This window comes from Ochotona curzoniae, unplaced genomic scaffold (assembly GCF_017591425.1).
Source record: "Ochotona curzoniae isolate NIBS_2020 unplaced genomic scaffold, NIBS_Ocur_1.0 contig_3643, whole genome shotgun sequence".
Lineage (NCBI taxonomy): Eukaryota > Metazoa > Chordata > Mammalia > Lagomorpha > Ochotonidae > Ochotona > Ochotona curzoniae.
The window spans coordinates 5,833,706-5,857,245 of NW_024465933.1; the positions used below are offsets into that span (position 1 = coordinate 5,833,706).

General features: G+C 43.6%; 1 protein-coding gene across 1 annotated transcript in view; it reads right to left on the bottom strand.

The window, feature by feature from the left end:
- Positions 1–23,540, bottom strand: part of DNER (delta/notch like EGF repeat containing) — a 287,788-nt gene that overhangs the window by 57,489 nt on the left and 206,759 nt on the right. Inside the window, exon 8 of the mRNA XM_040982795.1 lies at positions 11,535–11,759. Within this exon, the coding sequence (XP_040838729.1) occupies positions 11,535–11,759 (225 nt within the window). The remainder of the gene's footprint in view (positions 1–11,534; positions 11,760–23,540) is intronic.

A 23,540-nucleotide genomic window follows, 5' to 3' on the forward strand; every position in this document is an offset into this window, starting at 1 on the left:
GCTCTGACCTCACTGCCTTGACCCTTGGAATGCCATTTTTGCTAAAAGGAATACTGTTAGAACACGGCAGCGATCCTTTTTATAAACCCAAACCTGTTCAGATGGCATCTGATTCTATACTGCAAGTTTTGGTTCTATGTCACGTGCAACCCCATAGACACACAGATGGGTACGAAACTCTCTGTGGGATCGAAGCCGAAGCTTTGTGACTGAGACTTTTCCAAATTATGTTGGTGCCCGCCATTCACACGCAGACCAAGATTTCCCCTCACCTATCAAAGGTACAATGCAAATGGATTCTCCCCTATTAGTCCCTGGCTTTTTCAAATCAATATGCTGAATCCTAAGAACTGACAAATACCAAGACACCTCTCACATTCACAGACATTTTTGGAAACCGCCCCCCACCCATGTGCCTGCCATCCCTGAGGCTGTAAAATCAGAAGGGCTGAAGTTGACACTGGGAGTCACAGTCTCATTGGAACAATTTTGGGAGAAACTTAAGCGCCAGAGCCGTGCCTCGAGGCAACCGGATTACCAAGAAAATTCCAAAAATGTAGATAAATTAGAAACACAACTCAGTTGTTTGAACAAACCCTGAATTCTACTCTAATTGCCACAACTGAATTAAGGGTGCATGAAAATAAGGCTTTTTTTTTTTTCAGTTCAGAAATCATGACATAGTGGAAAATCAAAATGTGTTTTCTCTTGGTGATTCAAAATCCCTAAATACTCTGTGTACTAAGAATTCAAAGTAGAAAATGAAATTTCCTTAAAAACAAAGCAATGTTCAACCCGTACAGAATTATGAAATAAGAAATTCCCTAGACACCCTTACCACTTGAACAATTCAGTGGTCCTCATCTATTGTCAAGTCCGCAGATGGCACACTGTGTTTATCAATTTTCTTCCTCTGCAAATCTGCTCTTACATATACAACAGATATTATACATGCAATATGAATACCTACAAGGGCAATTCAAAGCACTCGTGGAGAAGGAATTCAAAAAATGCATATATTTATCTTGTTGCAAAAAAAATTAATTTGAATCCTCATATAAAATGGGAAATAATGTATATCATGAAAAAGGCGCACATATCCTCTGCTGCTGCTTTTCAAATCTGGCTTTCTGTGAACAAGCCTGAACCGGTCTGCAGGATGAGAGGCACGGGGCCCAGGCACCCCACCATTTCAGCCCCTCGCCAGCCATGTGAAGGCACCATCCTGGACCAGGGGGTCCCCCGCCAACCACGAATGATCAATACGACACAGAGCAGAGAGGAGACATCCTGGCCAAACTCTAATCAGATTGCCAATTCAGAATCATAGCCCATCGATGGTTGTTTCCCGCCACCAAATTTCAGCTGTAACTAGCTGATGCCACAGTGTAATCACTTGGGATTATGCCTAACTTAAAGGAATGAAACCAGATAAACTTTTCAAAAATCAAAGAACTGGTAGGAAAGATATTTTCAGGGAGTAGAACATATGGGGGAGTCCTTGCCAAAATCCTACTGAAAGGCACCACATATTCCTTGGTCCAGAGCTACATGCAGTTGGGCTTATCACCTTACTAATGAATTAGACATGGCAGCTTCACTCCAACCTATGCCGTCAGAAGTGACCTGGTGGAGTTAAGTGGGACGTGATCCTGACCGTCACCAATGTATCACTACAATTTCAGGTCAACCAACTAAAGATGTCTGCGGACAATCTCCATAAAGGTAAATGTGGTTTTGTACAAAGCAGGAAGTACCTGGGTGAGACAAAGGCAGATGTGCTGTTTTGCAAGATCAGCATCTGCTTTGTGCTGACAATGCTAACAGCAAAAAAAAAAAAGGAAGGGAGGAAGGAGGAAGGGAGAGAGGAATAGAGGAGGGAGATGGAGGAGAGGGAGGAAGGGAGGGAGAAGGCAGGGGAGAGAGAAAGCAAAGCAAGCAAGAAGGGAAGCAGCCAGGAAGCCATGCATCAAGCTGCTCTAGGCAGAACTACAAGCTCTAAGTCTGCATTAAAACCGAAGCCATTTGGTAAAGGCACTATGAATGCAGCACGCTCACTGTGTGCTCTCAAACTAAAAATTAATGGGCAGGATAGGAAACCAATGGAAGAAATACAGGGCATTGTCTGCAGGTTTTTATGCAAATCCAAACCAAGAAGGAATGTAAAATCACATGGGATGGTATCAAGCCAGAAAAACAAAAAAGTAGGGCAGGCAGACAAACCTCTTGATCAGTTTTCTAATTGGGACTTGGTCTCAGGGCTCCCCTTGATGACAACACACCTCAGACAGCATCTCACAGTCCAGGTTTCTCCCATCCTGGGCTGCCGAGGCTGGGCAGACCCTCTGTTGTCGACGCTGATGTCAACCATCTGATCACAGCCAGAGGTGCCACTGAAAGTACAGCACATAATGATATCCCAAGGCACGGAGCTAAAAATAACACCTTTCAAATGGGAAGAGGAAGGAACATCTTTGGGACTAGGATACTTTTAGAGAGGGGTGGGAAGAAAACACAGCAAATGGCTCTATTCTATAATGAATCAACGCAGGAGACTTCCAGGGATCCAGACCATCATTAAAACAAAATTGTTGATAGTCATCAAGAACCCCAGAAATGAGAAGCATCAATCACAGGAGACTACCCAAACTGAAGGACACACACCTGTCACGTGACTAGCCTGCAAAGAGCAGTGTCTTTAATTAGCTGCATCCAGCAGGCATCGGGTCAGATGAAACTGCAAGCTTCAATCAGGGACAGCCTCAGTACCAACATCAAAGCTGTGGATTCTGGGATCTTCAGAGTGAAGCAGAGTCAGAGGAAGGGTCTGCCCAGCTGCAAGCCATGCAGTAGGCTTGGAAGTCAGAGCCGTGGCCCCTTTGTACTAGCAGGTAGAACTTCTGGTCCAAGGCAGTCACTGAGCCACCATCAGGTTACTTTATAAACCTGGCTTTGAGGCCGAGACTGGGAGTCTGGAAGCGTGTTCCTGTGACTGACTCAGACATAACGGGAGCATCTAACCTGCGAGGCCACAAGCTCTCTAAATTGCACTAAGCCTAACCTAGTAGGCAGGAGCAGGGGCTTTGCTGTAAGATAAATGTACGTTAAAACGGGGGCACTGATATCTTTGCCTCTTGTTTGGACTTTCATGCATCAATTTTATTAAGTAACAAAAATACTACAACCTGGGGAGGCTGTAAAAGAAAACATTTGTCCTGTATTTGGTACACAGTGGAGATAGCATAAATTCTCCAAAATGGAAGCTGCTCAGGGCAAAAAACAACTTGGGAAAATGATGCCCTAGAACCACAGAGCTGAATCAGTGTGACTGGCAAACTTCCAACGTAACGTGCTCATCTGAGGTAGTTATTAAGACAACTACCACTTGGGAAATGGAGATAGATGTTTCATTCTTCAGTCATTGCCCCTCAGTGAATGCAGGTCACCGTCTGACACTATTCCCTAGGAGGGAACTACGTTTCCAGAGCCCAACAACAGCCTGGGTCGGATTCCAGCTTCATCCTGAACTCGCTCAAAAACAGCAACAACATGGGTCCTACTTTGCAAAGGCTGTGGAGACGCAAGAAATCAACCCAATGAAACATCTCTGCACCTGGCTCTTAAATATTTGCCACTGCAAAGAGCCACAAGCCAGGCAATAAGCATTGCCTAATCCCTTAAGAAGCTGAGTACGCATCCATATGCAAGAAGATCCACCATGACCTTAAAAATGCCTCCCACCTCTAGTCTGACTCTAATCTTGAACTCCCAAAGTGCAGAATTTATCACTTCCTCCACAGCTTCCCCAGAAAAGGAAACGATATTTGTGCCACAGCTCCATTATTTTACACATCTCAAAAGTGGGTCACTGCATGTGTCATCTCATTGGAGCTTCATCAATGTTACATTTGTCCCCATTTCACACAGTAGGAAAACAAAGCTAATGGAGAGGCCAGCTGCACAACTATTTCGGGTAACTCTAGGACTTGAATTTAGCTTTGCTCAACTCCATGCCCTGGTCCTTTTCCATTAAAAAAAGGTGGGGGGCAAGGCATACAGGATTTGGGGTTCTCAACTCCAGATTCTCAAACATTCGCAACAGCTGACAGTATGAGCAATTAGATCATGATAATATTTTTTTAAAGATTTATTTAAATATTTAAAAAGGAGGAGAGACAGAGAGGAAGATGTACTGTCTGATGATTCATTCCCCAAGCGGCCTCAACAGCCAGAGTTGAGCCAATCTGAAGGCAGAAGCCAGGAGTCTCTTCCAGGTCTCCCATGTGGCTGCAGGGCTCCAAGGTTTTGGGCCATCCTCAACAGCTTTTCCAGGCCACAAGCAGTAAGCTGGATGGGAAGCGGGGTGGCCATGATTAGAACCAGCGGCCATATGGGATCCCGGCACATGCAAGGTGAGAACTTTAACCACTTGGCTACCGTGCCAGGCCCAGATCATAATAATTTTTAACCATCTAGTAAGTGTTAATGGCTTAGTTACAAAATGGTCCTTGGTAAGTCCCCCATATGACCTCCAGGGCCATGAGCTTGAGGAAAATTTCCTGAAATTATGTGGTGGCAGACCTTCAAATACGGTCTTCCCCAAATACTCATCAGTTAGTAATGTCAGCTGTGCCATTTGCAACTTTCATTCCAGGCGAGATGACACAGAGTGAACCCTGATGTCCCCCTAGACTCTGCTAGCTCATATTTTTAGCAAGGAAAGCTCGCAGAATTTCAACATGAGTTCAGCCAAGCACGAGCTCTGAGTGCCTTGAATTTCGAAGGGAAATCAGGGAGAGGTGGAAATAGAAACTATCATTAAAGGCTCGCTCGTGAACACTTCCACGCATAAGGAGTTACTCCTAAAGTGATGCTCACCAGCAACCTTGCGAATAGAACCTAAACATCAAGAATCCCATAAAAAATTCCAAGCACTCCATTAGCGAGTGCCCTGCCCTCATTACCAGTGTCCCATCTCTCCTAAAGTAATCTCCCGGTTCAGCAACATAAAGACACACAGATAACTCTAACAGCCCACTGAGCACAGGACGGTTGGGGTGACTGGCTGAGCTGCTCCTGCTGCAGACAGTGTCCGCACCCACTCTTTCCTCCCGTGTCACTGCCCAGTGGTCCTCCAAGTCAGTGACAGTTTTAAGCACCTCTGATTATAGCTTCTACTCCCACCTCAATGCTAGAACTCTCTGACACTCTCCTCCCCTCTCACTTCCATTGATCCTAACACTGTCTGTAACTTCCTCTAGTTCCCGCAGAATCAGAACCCCACCTTAACATTCCGGATTTCAGCCTCATGCCCAAGTTCCAGTTCCAGTTACCAACTGTGGACTGGCCCATCTCCTCTGGCTGCCCTGGAGTGGACCCAAAGACCTGAAGACTTGAAGTGCCTTCTCTGCTGCATCTCCCTTTTTGCTCAGTTATCCAAATGAAATTGTCAGTTACCCTTATCCCCATTCCCACCACAGATGTCTAACAATCAACTGACAACTGAACTGATGGCTCCACTCATCAGACTGTTCAATCCATCCTTTCATTCCCACTGTAACAAGTTCCGTTTCACACATCTCCTATTATGATCACTTCTTGACTGTATTATACATCAAATGCTGTGGAAGTAATGTGTCTAAAACACAGCAATCCGCACACACCCACTAACGCAAAATGCCCTGAAATGTCACTGGTCATACTCTTGCAATGCTCTTCCTCGGTCCGCTCCAATGAGTACTTTCAACCTTACCACCCGTTACTGCACTTGATACTTCTCAGTGGCAGCCCATGAGTCCTTCTCTAAAACCACCCAGGACTTGCGTTTTCCACCCTTCCCTATGAACAAATCCAAACAATTATTCCAAAGTCCAATCCATTAGACATGTTAAACTAATTTTAATGGGGAATTTTGATCACATGCCTTCAACAATAATAGCAGCATTTTCATCAGTTGCATTTTTCAACACCCTCCAACCAAAAAGACACAAGTGGAATTGAACAAGTTCAGTGTATTAGTCACCGAAGCTTGGAGAAGCCGCACAGTGAGAAATGGTGGCGTGTCTCTGTAGCAGGTGCTACGTAGCCTGGTATGATTTTGAACCCTGATTGTATGATCCAAGAATAACACTCTAGAGTGAACAGAAACAGAAGCAATTCTATGCTCAGGTATCTCAGCAAACCTTACTCATACAGAAAGCAAGGCTAATGCTGTAATCCATACAGAAATAGCTATCCGTTTATCTGACACTAAGAACTAAAAGAGAAATTTTAGTATTTTCTGGGGTAAACGGCGGCCTTGTTTTCATCTTAGACACAGTTACATACTGATTTTCTTTGAGATCATCATGCCCTTGCATTCAACAGACACCATCGCCTGATTCTGAGCACCAAGTCAGCTCTCAGCAACCTCAAGGTCTACCTGGAAAGATCAGAGCAATTGCCAATGTCAGCAGTTGCATTTCTCTCTCTCTCGGTTCTTGGTGCCATCACGATGTTAACGCAGACATTTCCTTTTTTCTTAGACAAAGATGATGAAGAATAGAACAAACCACTCTTACTGCAGCAGCAGCGAGCTAAACAAGATTCCACCAGATTCCAGCTGGCAAGAGTATGCATCACACTCGGAGGATACAAAAAGAAGGGCTGGGGCAGGCATTTGACTAGTGGTTAAGACACCGCTTAAGACACCCCTTCCCATTATGGAAGCATTTCGGATTTGATGCCAAGATCCTGCTTCCGATGCCAGCTTCCTGCCAGCGCAGACACAGAGAGGCACAGGAGCTGATTTCTGCCACCCACATGGAGCTTGGGTCAAGTTCTCAGCTCCCGGCTTCTGTCAGATTGGGTTCTGGCAGCTGGGAACATTCATTTTTCTCTCACTCATCTCTTTCTCTCTCTCTTTCTTTCTCTCTGTGTCTATTTCTCTGACTCTCAAAAAAAGAAAGAAAAAAAAAAAGAAAAGAGAAAGGGCAAAGTAGCAAGATTAGGACTGGAAAAGAGAGAATTTATTTTATATAATGTTCCTCAACTTGCCCTGAATGATGTGGTACACATATCTGCTGATCAGCAAACTCCTATGGCATATTAAACCAAGAATGATTTTCATCCTGGCAAACAAGATAAAGTTTTCTGCTTAATAAAACATGAAAGTTGTACACTGTACTTAATCCAAGCACATAAATGCATTTAGACATTCATTAGTGAGCTAATGTCTTCATATCTTTGCAGGTATGTTTATGTCTTTATTTCTGTTCAATTCCTCTGAAAATTTCAACCATTAAGTCTTATCTTTGATTCTGTCTCCAGCAGATACCATCAGAATACTGAGAGAACTCCCCAAGTCTGAGGGGAAACAGAAGGAAGAAATGAGAGTTTTGTTTTAGGTCATACAGTTGAGAAACACAGCCTGTAATGGAAGGCCTATGTAAAACACAGAAATGGTATCAGAATTACCATGGATACAGTTTCTTTTCAAGGAGCTAACTCACTACAACAAGCAAGTTTAGAATGGAAACCCAAGTCCATCTAGCAGGGCCTGTGATCAATGAAGTCAGGCCAAGATCACGTTCTGTCAGCTGAGAACTAATTTCCAGCTTGACATGATTTCAGTTTGTTGCCATTTATGAAATGGGAACTCTCCACTCTTTTTTTTTTTTTTACTTGACAGTCTTCCTTATCTATATTTGGTGTAAATCAAAACTTAGCTAATTAAACTTCACTTAAATATTTTAGATTTAATGCATTTTTTTTAATGATACAGTTCCATAGGTTCTGGGATTTCCCATTGCCTCCCCTCCACACATACTGATTTCCCCTCGAGTACTGCAATGGGTAGTCCTTCATAAACAGTCTCAAGTCCATCATTCCACTATTGAAGTATTTCCCAACACTGTAGGCATGAACAATGTCAGAGTCCAGCATTCTACTGTCAGGATATATTCAACAGTTTCACTGGGAATCTATCTTGTCCACTCTCAGAAAGGATGATCCAACTCTATGCTCCATAGTGGACACCCAATTCCACCCATTCTCATGAGATTCCTCCATTATGCAAACCGATCACATGCTCCAAAGAATTAAGACGAGAAACTTTACATCCAAACTTGTCATGTTCACCTCTTCCAGCGTAAATTTTCACCAGACATGAGGCACCCTAAGGATCCGAGGAAGGTCCTATCCAACAGCAATTTTACCTCCCAAGGCTTTCACTTTGTGTAGTAAATGAAGGACTTCGTGTAATACACAAAGGGTTCAAAAGTGAGTGTTTTTCGACGTTTGCAAGCCTGCATAGGAGTTGCTGCTGGGCCACAGGCAATGAACGAGATAAATGCGCCAAGTGGGCAGCGAGCTCCAGCAGAAGAGAGAGGGAATGGAGAGTGGAACTGAATGGGAGCCATTCACCCTCTATGACTTGAGAGACTCCTCCAGAAACCTTTAACAATGCACAGAAGTGATGGCTTTTATCACCATGTGCGGTAGACAGGCTGTTTCCCCTTGGCTTAGTGCTCTCACACAGAGTGAACACAGGGGCCCAGAGAGGCACAGGGAGGCCCAGGGAGGCCCAAGGGGAACCAGGGAGGCCAAGGAAAGCCCAGGGAGGCCCAGGGAGACCCAGCAGTTCTACAGCCACAGTCAGTAGTGGGAGCCTATTCCCACTCTGCAACGGCTACTTCTACTTAGAAAAAACTTCCTCACACAAAGCAAAAATATCAGAATTGCTTCTGTGCATGACACTAAATGTTTTCTTTGTATTAACACCATGTTAACATGACGACTGAGGAGAACTGTGTTGCAGTAATCATCATGTATTTGTTGTAATCCTGAGAATCAAATGGATTCCAAAGTTCCTTAGATTAAAAAAAAAACACAAAAGAAAACACTCTACTGGCATTATTGAAGAGCAACATTTATCTTAAAATATCTGTGTTCCATTTGAACTTCAAAAAGATATACCAAGTAGGGACTGGCATTGTGGTATAGCAAATTAAACCAACACCTGCAAGTGCCAGTATCCCACATGGGCACTGATCTAAGTCCGAGCTGCTCATTTCTGACCTAGCTCCCTGTTAATGTGCCTGGAAAACAGCAGAAGTTGACCCAAGTGGCTGGGACCCTGCACTCATGTGGGAGACCGAGATGGGGTTCCGGGATCTGGGCTGTGGCCTGGCTCGCCCTTTTGTAACTTTCCCTGACACACAGAGAGAGGGAGAGATAGATAAATAGACGACAGACAGACAGGTGGGCCAATCCATCCATGCCCAGCACCACTGCAGCTCAGTCCATTTGCAAACACAGCACTGCTCGTGCTAGAGATCTCTATTCCTCATGGGTAAGGGAGTGCCCACTCTGCCCCATTCCCCACCCTGCCCAGCCCCAGGGCACGAGGTCCTGGGAGGCACTACTCCTATCTCTGCTGTGGCTCTGAGAGGAGGCAAAATCCCAGGGAAAGGTTTTCACATCATACAGAGAATTGGAGAAACTTCATCTCAAGGTTTACTGGAGAACTAATTTTGTGTTCCCTGGCTGGGCCACACACCTAGGTATTTTCTCTAACGCTATGCTAGGTGTTGCTCTTACTATATGACTAGATGAGAGAAGACTAAACCTGGCACAAGTGGAGAAAAGCAGATTAGCCAGTGTGGTGTGGCTGGGCCGCACCTGCACACACACTACCTCCTTCCCTCCCTGCTTCCATCCCTCCGCTGCTCCTCTGGGGAACCTAACACTGACATGAGGATGACTCAACCCCCCATTTCCTCTGATTGTTTCACAGCAGAAAAGAGGCATTTGGCAAAATAACAATTGCTTGGGAAATCACATCATTAAGAAACCTAGGTGAAAAAGAACCATCAACACCCTTCTGATGCTGACTGATTTTCCCATTGTCTCCTTTCATTGATAAGGTATGATATGAGCCTCTTGCAAGTTCTGGGCCAGGCACTGGTGCAGCAGAAACAGGGGCACGTGGGTAGAATGTGGGCTTAGGTCCCTACTGGGTGTGTAGACACCTACCACACACAGTGTTACATCTTGGTGTACAAGTGGCATGGGAAGACCACGTTTCAGAGATGTGAAGCATACAGCACACAACCTAGAAATACTAATGTTCACTAAAGTTTAGCTGGGGTCTGATGTTGTTGATGAACACGGGCACTGAATGCAGACCTCACACAACTGGGACACATCCAGAGAAATGCATCGTTGGGTGATGGCTTCGCTGTGCACTCAGAGTGCCCTCACACACTGGGGCCTCATAGTAGGGATCAACATGGTCCAGGCCAGCTGGTGTAACCCACAGCATCACTGAACAATGTTTTAGAGACCGCGCAGGTGACTGTGTAGGCGGCGGCAGAAGAGTTGATTCAGTCCCAAAGCTTTCCAGGCAAAACAGGGTGCTGAGGAGCAGGTGCGCCAGTGCCAAGCAGAGTGAGGCAGCGCCAGCCAGGCCACTGGGTCAGAGACCTGCGTCGGGACCCCGAGGCCTGAGAAGCCTTTTAAAGAGCTTCCTAGTGCAACGACAGGGACGTGGACAGAATGGAAATGTCAGGAAAGAAAAGACTGCCCATGTGTTGTCCAACCCCTCCCATATGTATGGGCATACATACATTTTGGCTAAGTAATCATTTTGACATCTAAACAGCTGAATTTCCATAATTAGAAAGCAGTAATACAAACTCAGAAGACATTTGAAAAATATAAATGGTGGGAGTCCTGGATGCATCGGCAGGCAGTCAGGGGTGTGACACTCTGTGCACGGAGGCAGAATTTTAATCGACAACATTCTGAATGGCTTGCATTGTGCTTCTCACACACAGTAAGACAGGAAGCTTATTCCATTACCTTAAGCACACAGCAGTAAAGGATATGCCATCTTTTAAAAGCATGCTCTAGCATGACCTATAACACACTGTTAAAAAGAATTAACCTGTTATACAATTATTCCTACATTAATCTATCCATTTTGCTCACTTGCATTGCCTAATTTTCCAACTCCAAATTGCTTACACACAGGGCAAAGGGCATTTTTGCAACCCAGGCAAGGAAATCTAGAAAGAAAATGTATCGTGAGTGGAATCCACTTTCATTCAAAGTATACAAAATTCTCTAGGCAGACATTTGCTTCAATACCAAAGAAAAGCTAACAGCATCTTGAAATTGGGTCAAGAAAAGCTTTGCAGAGCAAGTATTGTGGCTTGTAAGGTTAAGCCACTGTCTAGAACATCAGCATTCATTATGGGCATCAATTCGAAACCTTGATGTTCCACTTCCAATTCAGCTCCCTGCAAATGCACTTCAGAAGGCAACAGAAAAGGCCCAAGAGTTTGGGTCCCTGCACTCATGTGGGAGACTTTAAAGAAGTTCCAGCCTCCTGGCTTTGGTCAGCCCACTCCCAGCTGTTTTGGACAGTTGCAAAGTGAACCAGTGGATGGAAGATCTCTCATTCTCTCCACCTGTCTCTCCTTTTCTCCCTCTGTAACTTTGCTTTCAAAAAGAAAAAAAGAAAAATCTTTGCTGTCTGCAATGGCACCAACCTGGATCACAGAGGCATTTGTAGCTGGTACCCACACTGCGGCAGGTGCCGTGAGCACAGGGGTTGAGAGCGCAGAAGTCGACAAGCTGGGCACAGGTGGGGCCCGTGAAACCTGGGCTGCAGCTGCAGGTGAAGTGCACGCCATCCACATAGCAGGTGCCGTTGTTCTGGCATGGGGACGAAGCGCACGGGTCCACCTTTTCCTCACAAGCAGATCCGAAGTAGCCTGTGAGAAAATGCACATCGTAATGAACAAACAGGGTCTGCACACTTACAGTATTCCACATGGGGCACTGATCAATTTGACCAAGTCAGAAAAGTCAGTATTAGTAGCACCCCTGAGTGAAACTGCTACGCTCTGTGACTTCATTTCTGAGATGTAACGTAAGACTGCTGAGATGGTGCAAACACACAGATTGCACAGTAGTATAGCTGAATACACATGTGTGCATGTGCACATTGACTGCAGAACGCCACAGAATCAGTGCTGAGTACCCCAAGGGGCTGGAATTTGCATCAGCAAAGGGCTTCCTCCTTCCTCTTAGTATAATTCTGGGGAAGCATATCCCTTACCTGCTTTAATACATAATATACTATGTCAAATTGAAAAAATATAAAATATAAAATTATAAGCAATGAAATAAACCTCTCCCACCCTTTTCCTGAGTGTATGTTTTTAAATAATAAAAAGTTATTATAAAGGCTAAGCAGTAATGGCACAGAGGCTTATGTTGCGGCATAACAGGTAAAGCCACAAGCTGCAATGCTGGCATCCCATATGGTTCCCTGTTAATGGTCTGGGAAAGGCAGCAAAAAAGATGGCCCAAACACTTGGGCCCCTGCCAACCACATGGAAAACCTGGAGGAAGCTCCTGGCTCCTGGTTTTGTTTGGTGCAGCTCTCTCCAGCTCTGACTTTCAATGTAAGAAAATAGTCCTTAAGGAAAAGAAGAGAGAGAGAGGACAGAGGACAGAAAAACTGATCTACTACCCCAGCTGACCATTGGCAGTGAAGATCTGGGCAGACGGAGACACTAAGGTGGACTATATCAGCCAGTGGATTTGGGAGAAATTTCATTGTGATTGGAACGGCGGGATCACCAGCAATTCAGGACTGTTGAACTATCAAAACCTCTTGAGAAATTTATGGTGTCGTAAATTTCTATTTTTCTTCCTGTTTTTGATTTTATATTGTAGCTTTTCATTTTTAGAGAGATGTGTGGTGAGTGTGTAATGGAGACTATCATGTCCAGATGTGAGGATACAGTGCAGTGTGCATCTCTACTTCCAGATCAAAGATGGACTCCCAATGAAACCATGAGTTGTATCCTGACAATAGGAAGATGGACTCTCTTGTCATTGTCCATGCCCGCAATGATGAACATGTGACTGTTAATGAAAAAGTTAAAATAAAATTAAAAAAAAAAACTTTATAAAACTGGATTGTGAAATGTTAAAATAATAAAATAAAAAATGTATAATCTCAAACTTAAAAAAGAAAGAAAAAAGGCAGCACAGTCATACGATGGATATCAGATGGCAACAGGAAGATAGTGAGGATAGACACCTGCTCCTCAAAGTGCCATGCTGGGTGAAGGAAGAAGCGTTCAGAGAAAGCTCATCACTGACACAGGCACTGGGGTAACCTCTGCTGGGGGAAGATGGGTTGGCAGCAAACAGATTCATGAAAATTTCCCATGTGGGATTGTGGCCGTGACTGCACAGCTCTGAAAACTTACTAAAAAGTGCTAACTGTACTCTTCAAATAAATGAATTCTATCATATGTGAAATGTTGCAAAACCGTCAAGTTTCTAAAACTTCAGGTGTGGTGATTGAAGAGTGATTTTTATAATGACCTCGTGTGTGGTTAGGTGTTTCCTAAGTTTTACGGGTCTCCAGACCCATCAATGTTTGTGCTTCCTTAATGATGTGTATCAATACAGCTATGGATCAGGCCTATATGTCTTTTAAAAGAAATCTAAGAAACGAAATTAAGATTATTCAAACTTTAGGGATAAGGTTAACTAATTTTACAGACACACAGTATATATTTTACTATTATATTTCACTTTCCTTATCTACATTTAAGTTTCTATTTATCCATCTTCACACAGGACTCCTAGTAATACGACAGTGTTTACTGCTATTGTTAAGGATCTAATGAATAGATGAAGCAGACTACCAGATTTATGAATGAATGGATATAGGAAAATCAACTCCCAGATTTAATTCTTTGAGTTGCCACTTCACAAATTGGCACAGTCAACTTGGCATATAAGTAAGTATATGTATGTGGGTATAAATATGGAGAGAAAAAGAAATACAAAGCTATTCATCATTCATGAATTTCCTGGTAGATTTCAATCTTAGAATCATACTGAAAATATGTCATACAATCAGTTTTAGCAACATTTACATTGTTCAGTCTTGCCTAGCAGCTGAGGTGACAACAGCTCCATTCTCATTTTTACTCAGATGTATTCCATTTTACTCAGGTTGACAAGAAGATACTAAAACATTTATCAACATAAGCCAGCACTGTGTGCCATCAGCACCACTGAATATGCTATTTTCAAAATAGATTCAAAACTCTTCATTTTAGAACAAACTAAAAACATTCTTCTCTGGGTCTAGCAAATGAAACACAGCCATCGGAAACAAGAATGGTCCCTTTAATTTGCTCACTGCAAATATAGTGTCGTTGGGTATGACACTAAAAGTAATTAAATGTTTTTCTCTTAAGCTGAAGAAGTAAATTTGAGAAAGGCATTGACCAGGTCACCCCACAGCTTATATTCAATAAGAGAAATTGTGTGATGCAAAAAAAAAAAAACCGAAAAGGAGCTCTAATTAATCCTGCAGTCCTACTGGTATTTTTCCCCCCTCAGGAATTCAGATTCATGATAATCATCCATGCCAAAGCAAGGTATGAAATTATCTGAAACAATAGTTCATGATGAATAACAAGATTAAAAATTTTAAGGCTCAAAAAGCTAAACTCAAATTTGAGAGAACACGTGGATTCTTTTTTTCTCCTCCAGTAGAGCAATAAAATGGTCACACGAGGTCAGAGGAAGAACACAGAAAAGCTAATTCATCAAAGGAAAGGAGTGCCTGAAAACCCTCTAAGATTAAACTGTGAACTTCATTGAATGAATATTTATAAAAATCAAAGACCAGAAAATTTAGAAATAAGAAACATACTTATTTGAGCATAAAAATGAATAAAGATACTTGAAACTTTTAGAACACAGCAGAAGAGTTCTCCATGCCAATAGTTTGACCTTTTCCAGCCTCTGGGACCATGAGGAGTCAGTTTCTGTTGGTTAAGCCCCCAACTCTGCGATATTTTGTTATGACAATCCAGCAAAACTTATATAACAAGGGGTAATATGAGAAGGGAAGCAAGACCTAAGATCTTTGGGTTTTATGATTGTGGCAGTCTCTCTCGCCCTCCTTCTCCCTCTCTCGCTCTCTCTTTCTCTCACCTTCCATATTTTCACATGGAAAGAGGGCTGACATTATCTTCATAAAGACATGGTGGTTTCTAAAAAGACATGTATCAAATATCCTAGAACAGTTCCCAGGCTAAATGAATGACTGAATGGAGTAAAAACTGTAAAGATTGGAGCAATAGCTAATACTTAGTGGGTGATAATATGTGGCTTTATGTGAATTATTTCCATTACCTCAGTGGAGTGGAAGACCTATTAGTATCCCTACTTTACAGACAAGTAAAGAACAGTACAACCATGTGAAATGACCTGTTTAAGTTTACACAGTCAGGGCCTGGTGCCGTGGCACAGCAGGTTCACCTGCCTCTTGCAATGCCAGCTTCCTACATGGACATCAACTGCTCCACCACAAACCCAGCACCTTGCTAATGTTCCTGAGAATAGCATAAGACAGCCCAAGCTCTCCCACCTGATAAACCTGGACAGAGTTCCAGATTCCTGTCTTTAGGGTGGCCCATTAAGAGCCATTGCAGCCATCCAGAGGATGAACCAGCAGATGGTCGATGTCTGTGTTTTTCTCCCTCTCTCCATCTGTCTTTCAAATAAATAAAAATATTTTAACTCTACATAGTTAATAGATAACAAAACTTGGATACACAGCCAAGGCTGTCTGCTATTATTGCTCTGATGAACCAGTTAGGACAATACTCTGATATGTAAGCCTGCTTTTCTCTTCTGTATCTGTTCTTAGTGAGAGCAGAAACAGGAGACTTATTGATCAGGTCAAAATAAAATAAAAAATGAGTTTCAGAAAGTAATGACTCTAGTTTCATGTTTGTATTTGCAGTTGCACGTGTTCATATAATTTACATAGACTATACCAAGGAGAAGGGAAAGTGCAAAAGGACGAATAAAAGGTCAAGACTTGGGGAAGAGCCAATATTTAATATGGACAAGAGAAGCATGAAAAATGAACCAACACCGGAGGCCAGATCACAAATGGACACAAATAGTCTTATAATCATGCTAAGGAGTCTGTATTTCACTCTGACACTGGACTTCATCTACACAAATTTTTTTAAAAATATATTCCTGCAGCCGGGCCATCTGCAGGCTGAATCAGAGGCGATGAAGACTAGAATAGGATGCCAGGTGATCAGCAGAGCATCTGAGGTGAGAGGTCGTGACGACCAGTTGGTAGGACTGGCATAACAAAAAGAACCAGATAGGAGAACGATTTTACACACAACAATGCCAATACAAGGACCTGCGACCAACGGAAGAGAAGATGGAGCCCAGGGACACAACAGAACAGGAGTCAAAACCCAAATTCCATCAGCAGTCAAGTGGGCAGTGTTGCTCAGGAGTGTAACCCAGGTGTAACACAACACGTGTGACAGGGCCTCGGGCAAGCTAGAGAAAGAATTCCCAGCTGAGAGGTATGACTGCCATCAATCTATAACTTTTAGAAATACGGTATTGATTACCAGTTGTTCTAAATTTTCAACAGAAGTCTGCAAGACAGATTATAACTGAACCTTTTCTACTCTAAAGTATTGGCAAATCATGTCTCAAATAAAATACATCTATGGGCCACATACATGTGATTTTTCGGGGTGATTTCATGTCCTATAGCACGGACTTTGGATGTGAAGGAGCTTCACCCTAAGCATCACCTCCGTTCATTAACTGCTGAAAATGCCCTGACCACTGCTTCTGTATTTCTGGGATGGAGATTTTAACATCTGTAATTTATATTTCTTATGAAGCTTAAGAGAAAAATTGATGAGAAGTTCTTGGCACAGTGATGCTCCAAAAAGAAGTGTTCCATAAGAAGCAGTTGTGATTACGATGTGATTCCCAAGTTTCCGGACCTGCGGACAGTGTGGGTGATGTTGTTAGCAACTGCAGCAGACAGTATGGGAGCAGACTCCACTACACGGCTGGGAGGGCTGAGTGGTATGAATTCAGACTGCTGCAGGTCAGGTAGAGATGCTTCCGCAGTCGATCAGTAGTCACCAAAGAGCACAGACCTATTGATCAAGAGCACGGCATGGCCTAGAGGACAAGGACTGATGGCCACAGGCATACTGCTGGAAATGGAATGCATGGGCACAGGTGCTACCACTGTGGGCAACTGCGACATGGCTAAGCACAAGGCATAAGAGGAAGCTGAGTCAATTTGGAAAATGCAGTTGCTTTGTCTAGCAAAGTTGCATTTCCTCTGTCACCTGAGCCATGGTTATTCTCTAATTCATAAGACATCCTTTCACAAGTGACTCTTGTGTCACAAGGAGTGGAGAGCCCTCAAAATCAGAGCTTGAATCTTCCCATCTGATGTGTGAATTTACGCCAGATCCCTCATTACTTTTTGTTTCAATACCCTGGTGTGCAAAACGGGGAGGAGCAAACAAGATGATGCACAATACATGTCTGACTCTCTTTCCACTGCGCAGCGGTTCTGCGGAAATGTCATGCTGCCAACAGCCTCATCACTCGGTGAAGCCCTGGGAAGGACGCTGACCTGTGTCAGTCAGTCTCCACTGTGGGACCAATCTAAATAGATGCAAGAATCTGACGGAGTTGTATCCCTGGATACACATAAGGAAAGAGCGGGTGAAACTGGGAAGTGTTCACTGCGCTGTACACACACACACACGGTTAAGGGGCCATTCAACACCTGCTGCTTTTGTAACCCTAGAAATCTGGGATTCATCAGGAGAGCCAAGAATTGGCGGACAGGTTCTCCAAACCCTGCCACATGCTGGCCATGCCTAGCAGAAACTGCTTGCAATCCTAATACTATCTGAAGCTTCAGGTAACCTAGAAGTTAATGACGACACAGTGATGTTTTCCCTCTAAGCCGGGAAACAAATAAGAATGGCTCCCTTTGGCACTGAAGCTCAATATTTTACTGCAAGTTCTTTATATGTGATCGGGCCAGTAAAAGAAATCAAGAAAAAAGCATAAACTGTAGAAAGGATAAAATAAGACTTATTCGCCAGCCTATGATATTATACAAAGAAAATCTAAAGAACTCTACAATAATAACTATAAGAACTTATAAGCAAATCATGTTCTCTCTGATATAAGGCAACCTCCATGTAAAATACAAGATAAACAGATATATAGGTAAATACATATTTTATAATAGAGACTAGCATACCAGGAAGTGAAGATAAATTGCAGTATGCATCTCTACTCCCGAATAAAAGGAGGATTCCCCTGTATGTATTATCTCTGAGAACACAGCCCGATCTCCCACACAGGTGGCAGGAACTGAGATGCGGGGACCATCAGCTGCTGCCTGTCAGGGAGCTCATTAGCAGCAAGAAGGAGTCAGCACAGAGTGGGAGGGGAATGCAAACATTTTGCTATTTAACTTAGACTTTCCAAGAGGGGAAGACGTGGTCGAATGTCTGTCCCTATAAAATTCCTTAAGAGCTGTGCCTGGCGAATGCATCAATAATAATCAGTTAAGGTGCATGCTTTTGAAAATTCCCCTTGCAGAATAGGCAAAACAAATGAACTGTGGTGGAAACAGCAAGAGGATTAGCAAAGAAAATTGAACACTCTTGGGTTCAATCACACTCCTAGGCACATTTAAACTCCAAAAACATGAACCCCCAAAGTTCAAGAACATACACGTTATTAAAAAATATATTCATAATTTCAAAAGTGTTTGTATCAAGATAAATTTACCCTTTGATTTCATTTTACACATATTTTGAAGTAACCTCACATGCAGAAGGACAAGCAGAATATGGTTTTCTGTACTATGATGTCATAAAACTAATCGTGTTTCTGAAAATAAATTGTAATAGATGAGTAATGTATGCTCCTAACTAGAAGCTACTGAGCAAATATTTTTGATTTACAATTTTCCTTAAAGAGTAGCAACTGAAAAGCTGTATGATACCGTTAGCCAAGAAGTACAGAAATAAGGAACAGAACAATACCTCTAGGGTGACCCAGCTCGGGGTGTGCAGACCTCCGAGGACATGCATCAAGAAAGCTGAAAGAAAACACAAAAGCCCCAAGGACAGACTGTCTCCAACACACGGTGGCAATGCCAGCAGCCAAGAGACTTCAGTCCAACAGTGAGAAAGCTTAGAAAGCCATGGACTGAAACAGGGCAGCACCACTTGGGGGCGTTCCCATGCCACTTAAACCACCACTTGGGGGTGTTCCCATGCCATAACAGTGCGTGTATTTGAGTGGTAGCCTCCCTTCCAATTCTTGCTTCCTGGTCACGCACACCCTAGGAGCAGCAGGCAGAGCTCAGGGAGGCGTCTTTGCCACCCATCTGAGAGCCTCAGCTGCAGCATTTCAGGGGTGAACCACTGGATCGATGTCAAGTCACTCATGCTCTTGCAAATACATACCTTTCAGAAAGTCTCGATGAATAAAACTAGAACTAGAACTGCAAAAGTAACCTAAAGAATAAGAGCCAACGCCAGGTAGCTGCCGGTTCTGTCAAACTTTGCATTTAAACCAATTTTTAGATGACTATGCCTGCTGAATATTTATTATGTAAATGAGAAGAAAGCAATCTTTGCTTTGCACATATCATAGAAATTAGATATTTAAGACCAAAAGAAAACATTTCTGGAAGATTTTAAATTGTAAGTCAATGAAGTCACTGTGTGTATTGTCAGAAACCTCTCTAAATACCAGAAATTGATGAATATACAAAATGAAGTGATACTGGCAATTTTGCAAATAAAGCCCATTTCCACATAAAACGTGATGTGCACAGATACTGAAATTTTAATTTAATGAACTCACTGCTTTGAGAAAATGACTCAATTCAGAAACCCAAGAACCCCACCTTTCTATCGCTCTCAACTCCCAGATTCAGCAGTCAGTAGGCTGTTTCTGAAACATATCACAACCCCCAAGCGCTTTGTGATGTCTCTGCTGCCGCCGTCCTAGGAGAAGCCACAGTTACGTCTCCTCTATCATCACAGTGTCCCATGGCGAGATCCTGTGCTTTATCTTATCCAATAACCAGCCGTTCAAAGAACAGCAGAGTGATCACAAAATATAGCAAAGATCATAGCGTCCAGCTATCCTACGGTAAACCTGAACTTGCCTTCCACGGGCAAGAAGTCCTGCTTGCCTTTACCTTCCTGACCACTGCGACCCCTCATTTTTCAGACTTTGGTCCCATAAGTCTCCCTTCAGCTCCCAGTCCTCCTCTGGAGACTTGTGACATGCCATTTCCACAGCCTCAGGTACCCCGATCCTGTCTGCTTTCAGTGCTACATCGTCCTGGCATTCTAATCCTTAGCTTAAATGTTAGACACTGCAGTCGAGGTGCATATCCCTTTGTTGTTCAGTATCATGGCCCCTGCTCACTGGCCTCACAGCTTGCAGGTCAATGTGTGATGATGCTCTTATGTACTGGCTCTGGAGCTGTCCATCATCATAAACTTCCAGGGGGAGGAGTCATCTTGCATTTTCCCATCAGCCAGAATAGTGCACTAATGTACATGCAGAAATTGGGCGGGTGGATGGTCAGGTGGCTGGAGGGGAAGGATGGCAAGAGACATACTAACATATCTTACACAACACAAATATGAGATTGGCTTGAAGTATTTATTTTATTGCTGCTTGATTTCATGTTTCATTTCTCCCCCTTTTTTTTGCAATGTTTCTGTCTTCACCTAGTCTTGGCTTTAGGAATGTTCGTCTCACAGAATAAACATTCTAAAAAGCAAAGTGGATGATAGATACGCATTATGTCTTGTAATTTATAATGAGGGAATATGTAAAGTATGGCTGTTTGATGACTTTGTTATGGTTGTGTGAGTGAATAATCATCAAATCATGAGGGCAGATGATACGGTTTTCCTGAATTTTCTACCAAGAGGTGTGAGGCACATGGGAGAAGGTAGGATCCTGACTCGCAGAGGGCAGGGCAGAGCAGATAGCTGATGAGGCCATTCTTAATTCTTGCAAATATTTGTGGCTTAGAGGGGCAGCCAGGCTGCCAGCTGGGGGTTGACAGTGCCAGCCTTCCCCGTGTCTGTGACTACCGCAAAGTACACAGGTCAGCGAAATCTCACTGGAAAGTTGGGTTTTGCATTGGGCCTCAAAGAAATCCAAGATTTGACTCAGCAGACAAGGAAGTGAAATGATAGAATCAGAGAAGGGGTTTTGGCTGATGTTTATGGAAAAGTTAATTAGGACCGCATTTGTTCTTGTTCTCAGCTATGCAAGATAAGGGCAAGGAGGAATATCTAGGAAAATCAATTACAAACCCATCAGATACAAAAGATCCAACAGGATTGTACCGAGGATGTAGCTTTCAACTTCTAAGAAAACCAATTGAAAGAAAAATATGCCTTAAGGACATTTTCCTTAGCAGTACACAAGACAAATTTAGAACCCAGATAGGAAAATGAAAAATAACTAGGAAAAATACATAGGAATGCTAAAGCAACTTTTCCCCAGTTTAGAATAGATAAAAAGGTAGAAAATGCAAATTTACTCAAATTATAGCTATATGTGCAAAAAAATAATTGGCTGTTAAAAATGGAAACATAACTCCTTTGTTAGAACACAGTCCTTGCAGATGAATGCAAGACAAAAGGCAAGGACAAGCCCAGACCAGGTCAGGTTACAGTACCCGATGGCATACATGTGGGTCAAGTCTGGGGGCAGGCCAGGCTTAGCCAGTTCAAAACATCCACTGGTCGGGGCCCGGTGCGGTGGCACAAGTGGTTAAGGTCCTCGCCTTGCACGCCCGGGATCCCATATGGGCGCCGGTTCTATTCCCGGCAACCCTGCTTCCCTTCCAGCTCCCTGCCTGTGGCCTGGGAAAGCAGTTGAGGACAGCCCAAAGCTTTGGGACCCTGCACCTGTGGGAGACCCAGAAGAGGCTCCTGGCTTCGGATCGGCATAGCATCGGCCCGTTGCGCTCACTTGGGGAGTGAATCATCGGATGGAAGACCTTCCTCTCTGTCTCTCCTCTCTGTATATCCGCCTTTCCAATAAAAACATAATAAAAATAAATCTTTAAAAAAAAAAAACATCCACTGGTAGATCTGATCTGAGAACCAGAACTGGGTACACCTGTGGCTGGATGGGGCTGCAACACCTGCCAGTTCACACTAGGGCCAGGACTGGGGGCTGGTTGGGCCTGGGTAGGCTGTAGCACACACCAGAATGGTAGAACTGGAGGCAGGCTGGACCAAACCAGGCTGAAGCACCTGCTGATGGAGGCCGAGGTGAGGTGAGGCATGCTAGTCTGGGGAAGGTGGGTGCCTGGTCAGTGAGCCCCAGCGGCGGAGGGTCTGATGAGACCATGGTCACCTGACCTGGGTCCCTGTGTCTGCCTGCATGGTGGGTGCCAGGTCTATTAGCCCCAAGGGCAGGGGTTCAGCAAGGCCCAAGACACTTGGCCTGGGTCCTTGGGCCCACCTGCGAAACTGGGCTTCCTCAGTGGAAAAAAACGGAGTAATAGACAGCTGGCCCAGATCCATATGGGAGACATGACAGCCCACTGAGGCCTACAGAGGACATATGTACCATGCCAGAGGAAGGAGGCAAAACAAATTAGACAATAAATATCCCAGCCCAATGATGACAGCCAATACCTGGGCAAATGGAGATTCAAAATTTGACTATGTCAGACAAGGGACATTGAGAGGATTCCCTCATCCTTGGATTGACAAGATAGACAACATTTCAGAACTATCGAAACCACATGGGCAGAACCCTCAGAGCATGTGCCACATTGGAACTCTGGATTGACATCAGGTGGCCATTCCCCATCCCGGGTACTGGGAAGGTTGCGAGGATAGCAATGGCTTCTTCCCTTATCTCTCCTTCCCCCAGAAACAGGAAGAAGAAACAGTCATTTTGAAAACAATGGTCACACCTACTTTTCTATAACCCTTGATCCTTCTTACCCTGATCAACTATGTTAACATCATCTAAAATTTAAAAGATAATAATAAAATACATTACAAAAAACTATGATGAAAAATAAGATGTAAAAGAATGGAAGAGGCATTGTCATGTTCCTTTGTTTCCCTCTGTAACCAACACTGAGATCAATCATGTCTCTATCTTCAACAAGACCTTGAAATCTGGTGAAGAAAACAAACAGCAGCAATAGCCAAGTAGGTAGAATCATCAACAACACCACTGCTGTTGAAGCAGATAGAGCAGGCCGACACGGATGCGAGCTGTGTTGGATACGGCCGCCAGGGAGACACAAATGATGAGCCAAGGAGAGCCACGTCTGGTCCAGAGGAAGAAGGAGGTGGGGGTTAAGGAGAGGAGGTGGAGGTGGTTGGGAGCATCAGCAGCCAAGACTTCAGCCTCACACTGCTTAGCTCTAAGGTAAATGGTGCCCTCCAGAGGACAATTTCCAAGCTCTTGTGTTTGAAGAACATGAAAAAAACTATCAGCTGCAGTGAAAAAAAGAAGAAAGGACAAAAGTCCTGAAAAATGGGTCCAAAGCTGACTTGTACTCTTCCTTCTATCTCTCTTTTAAATATTTATTTATTTTATTGGAAAGGCAAATTTACAGAGAGGAG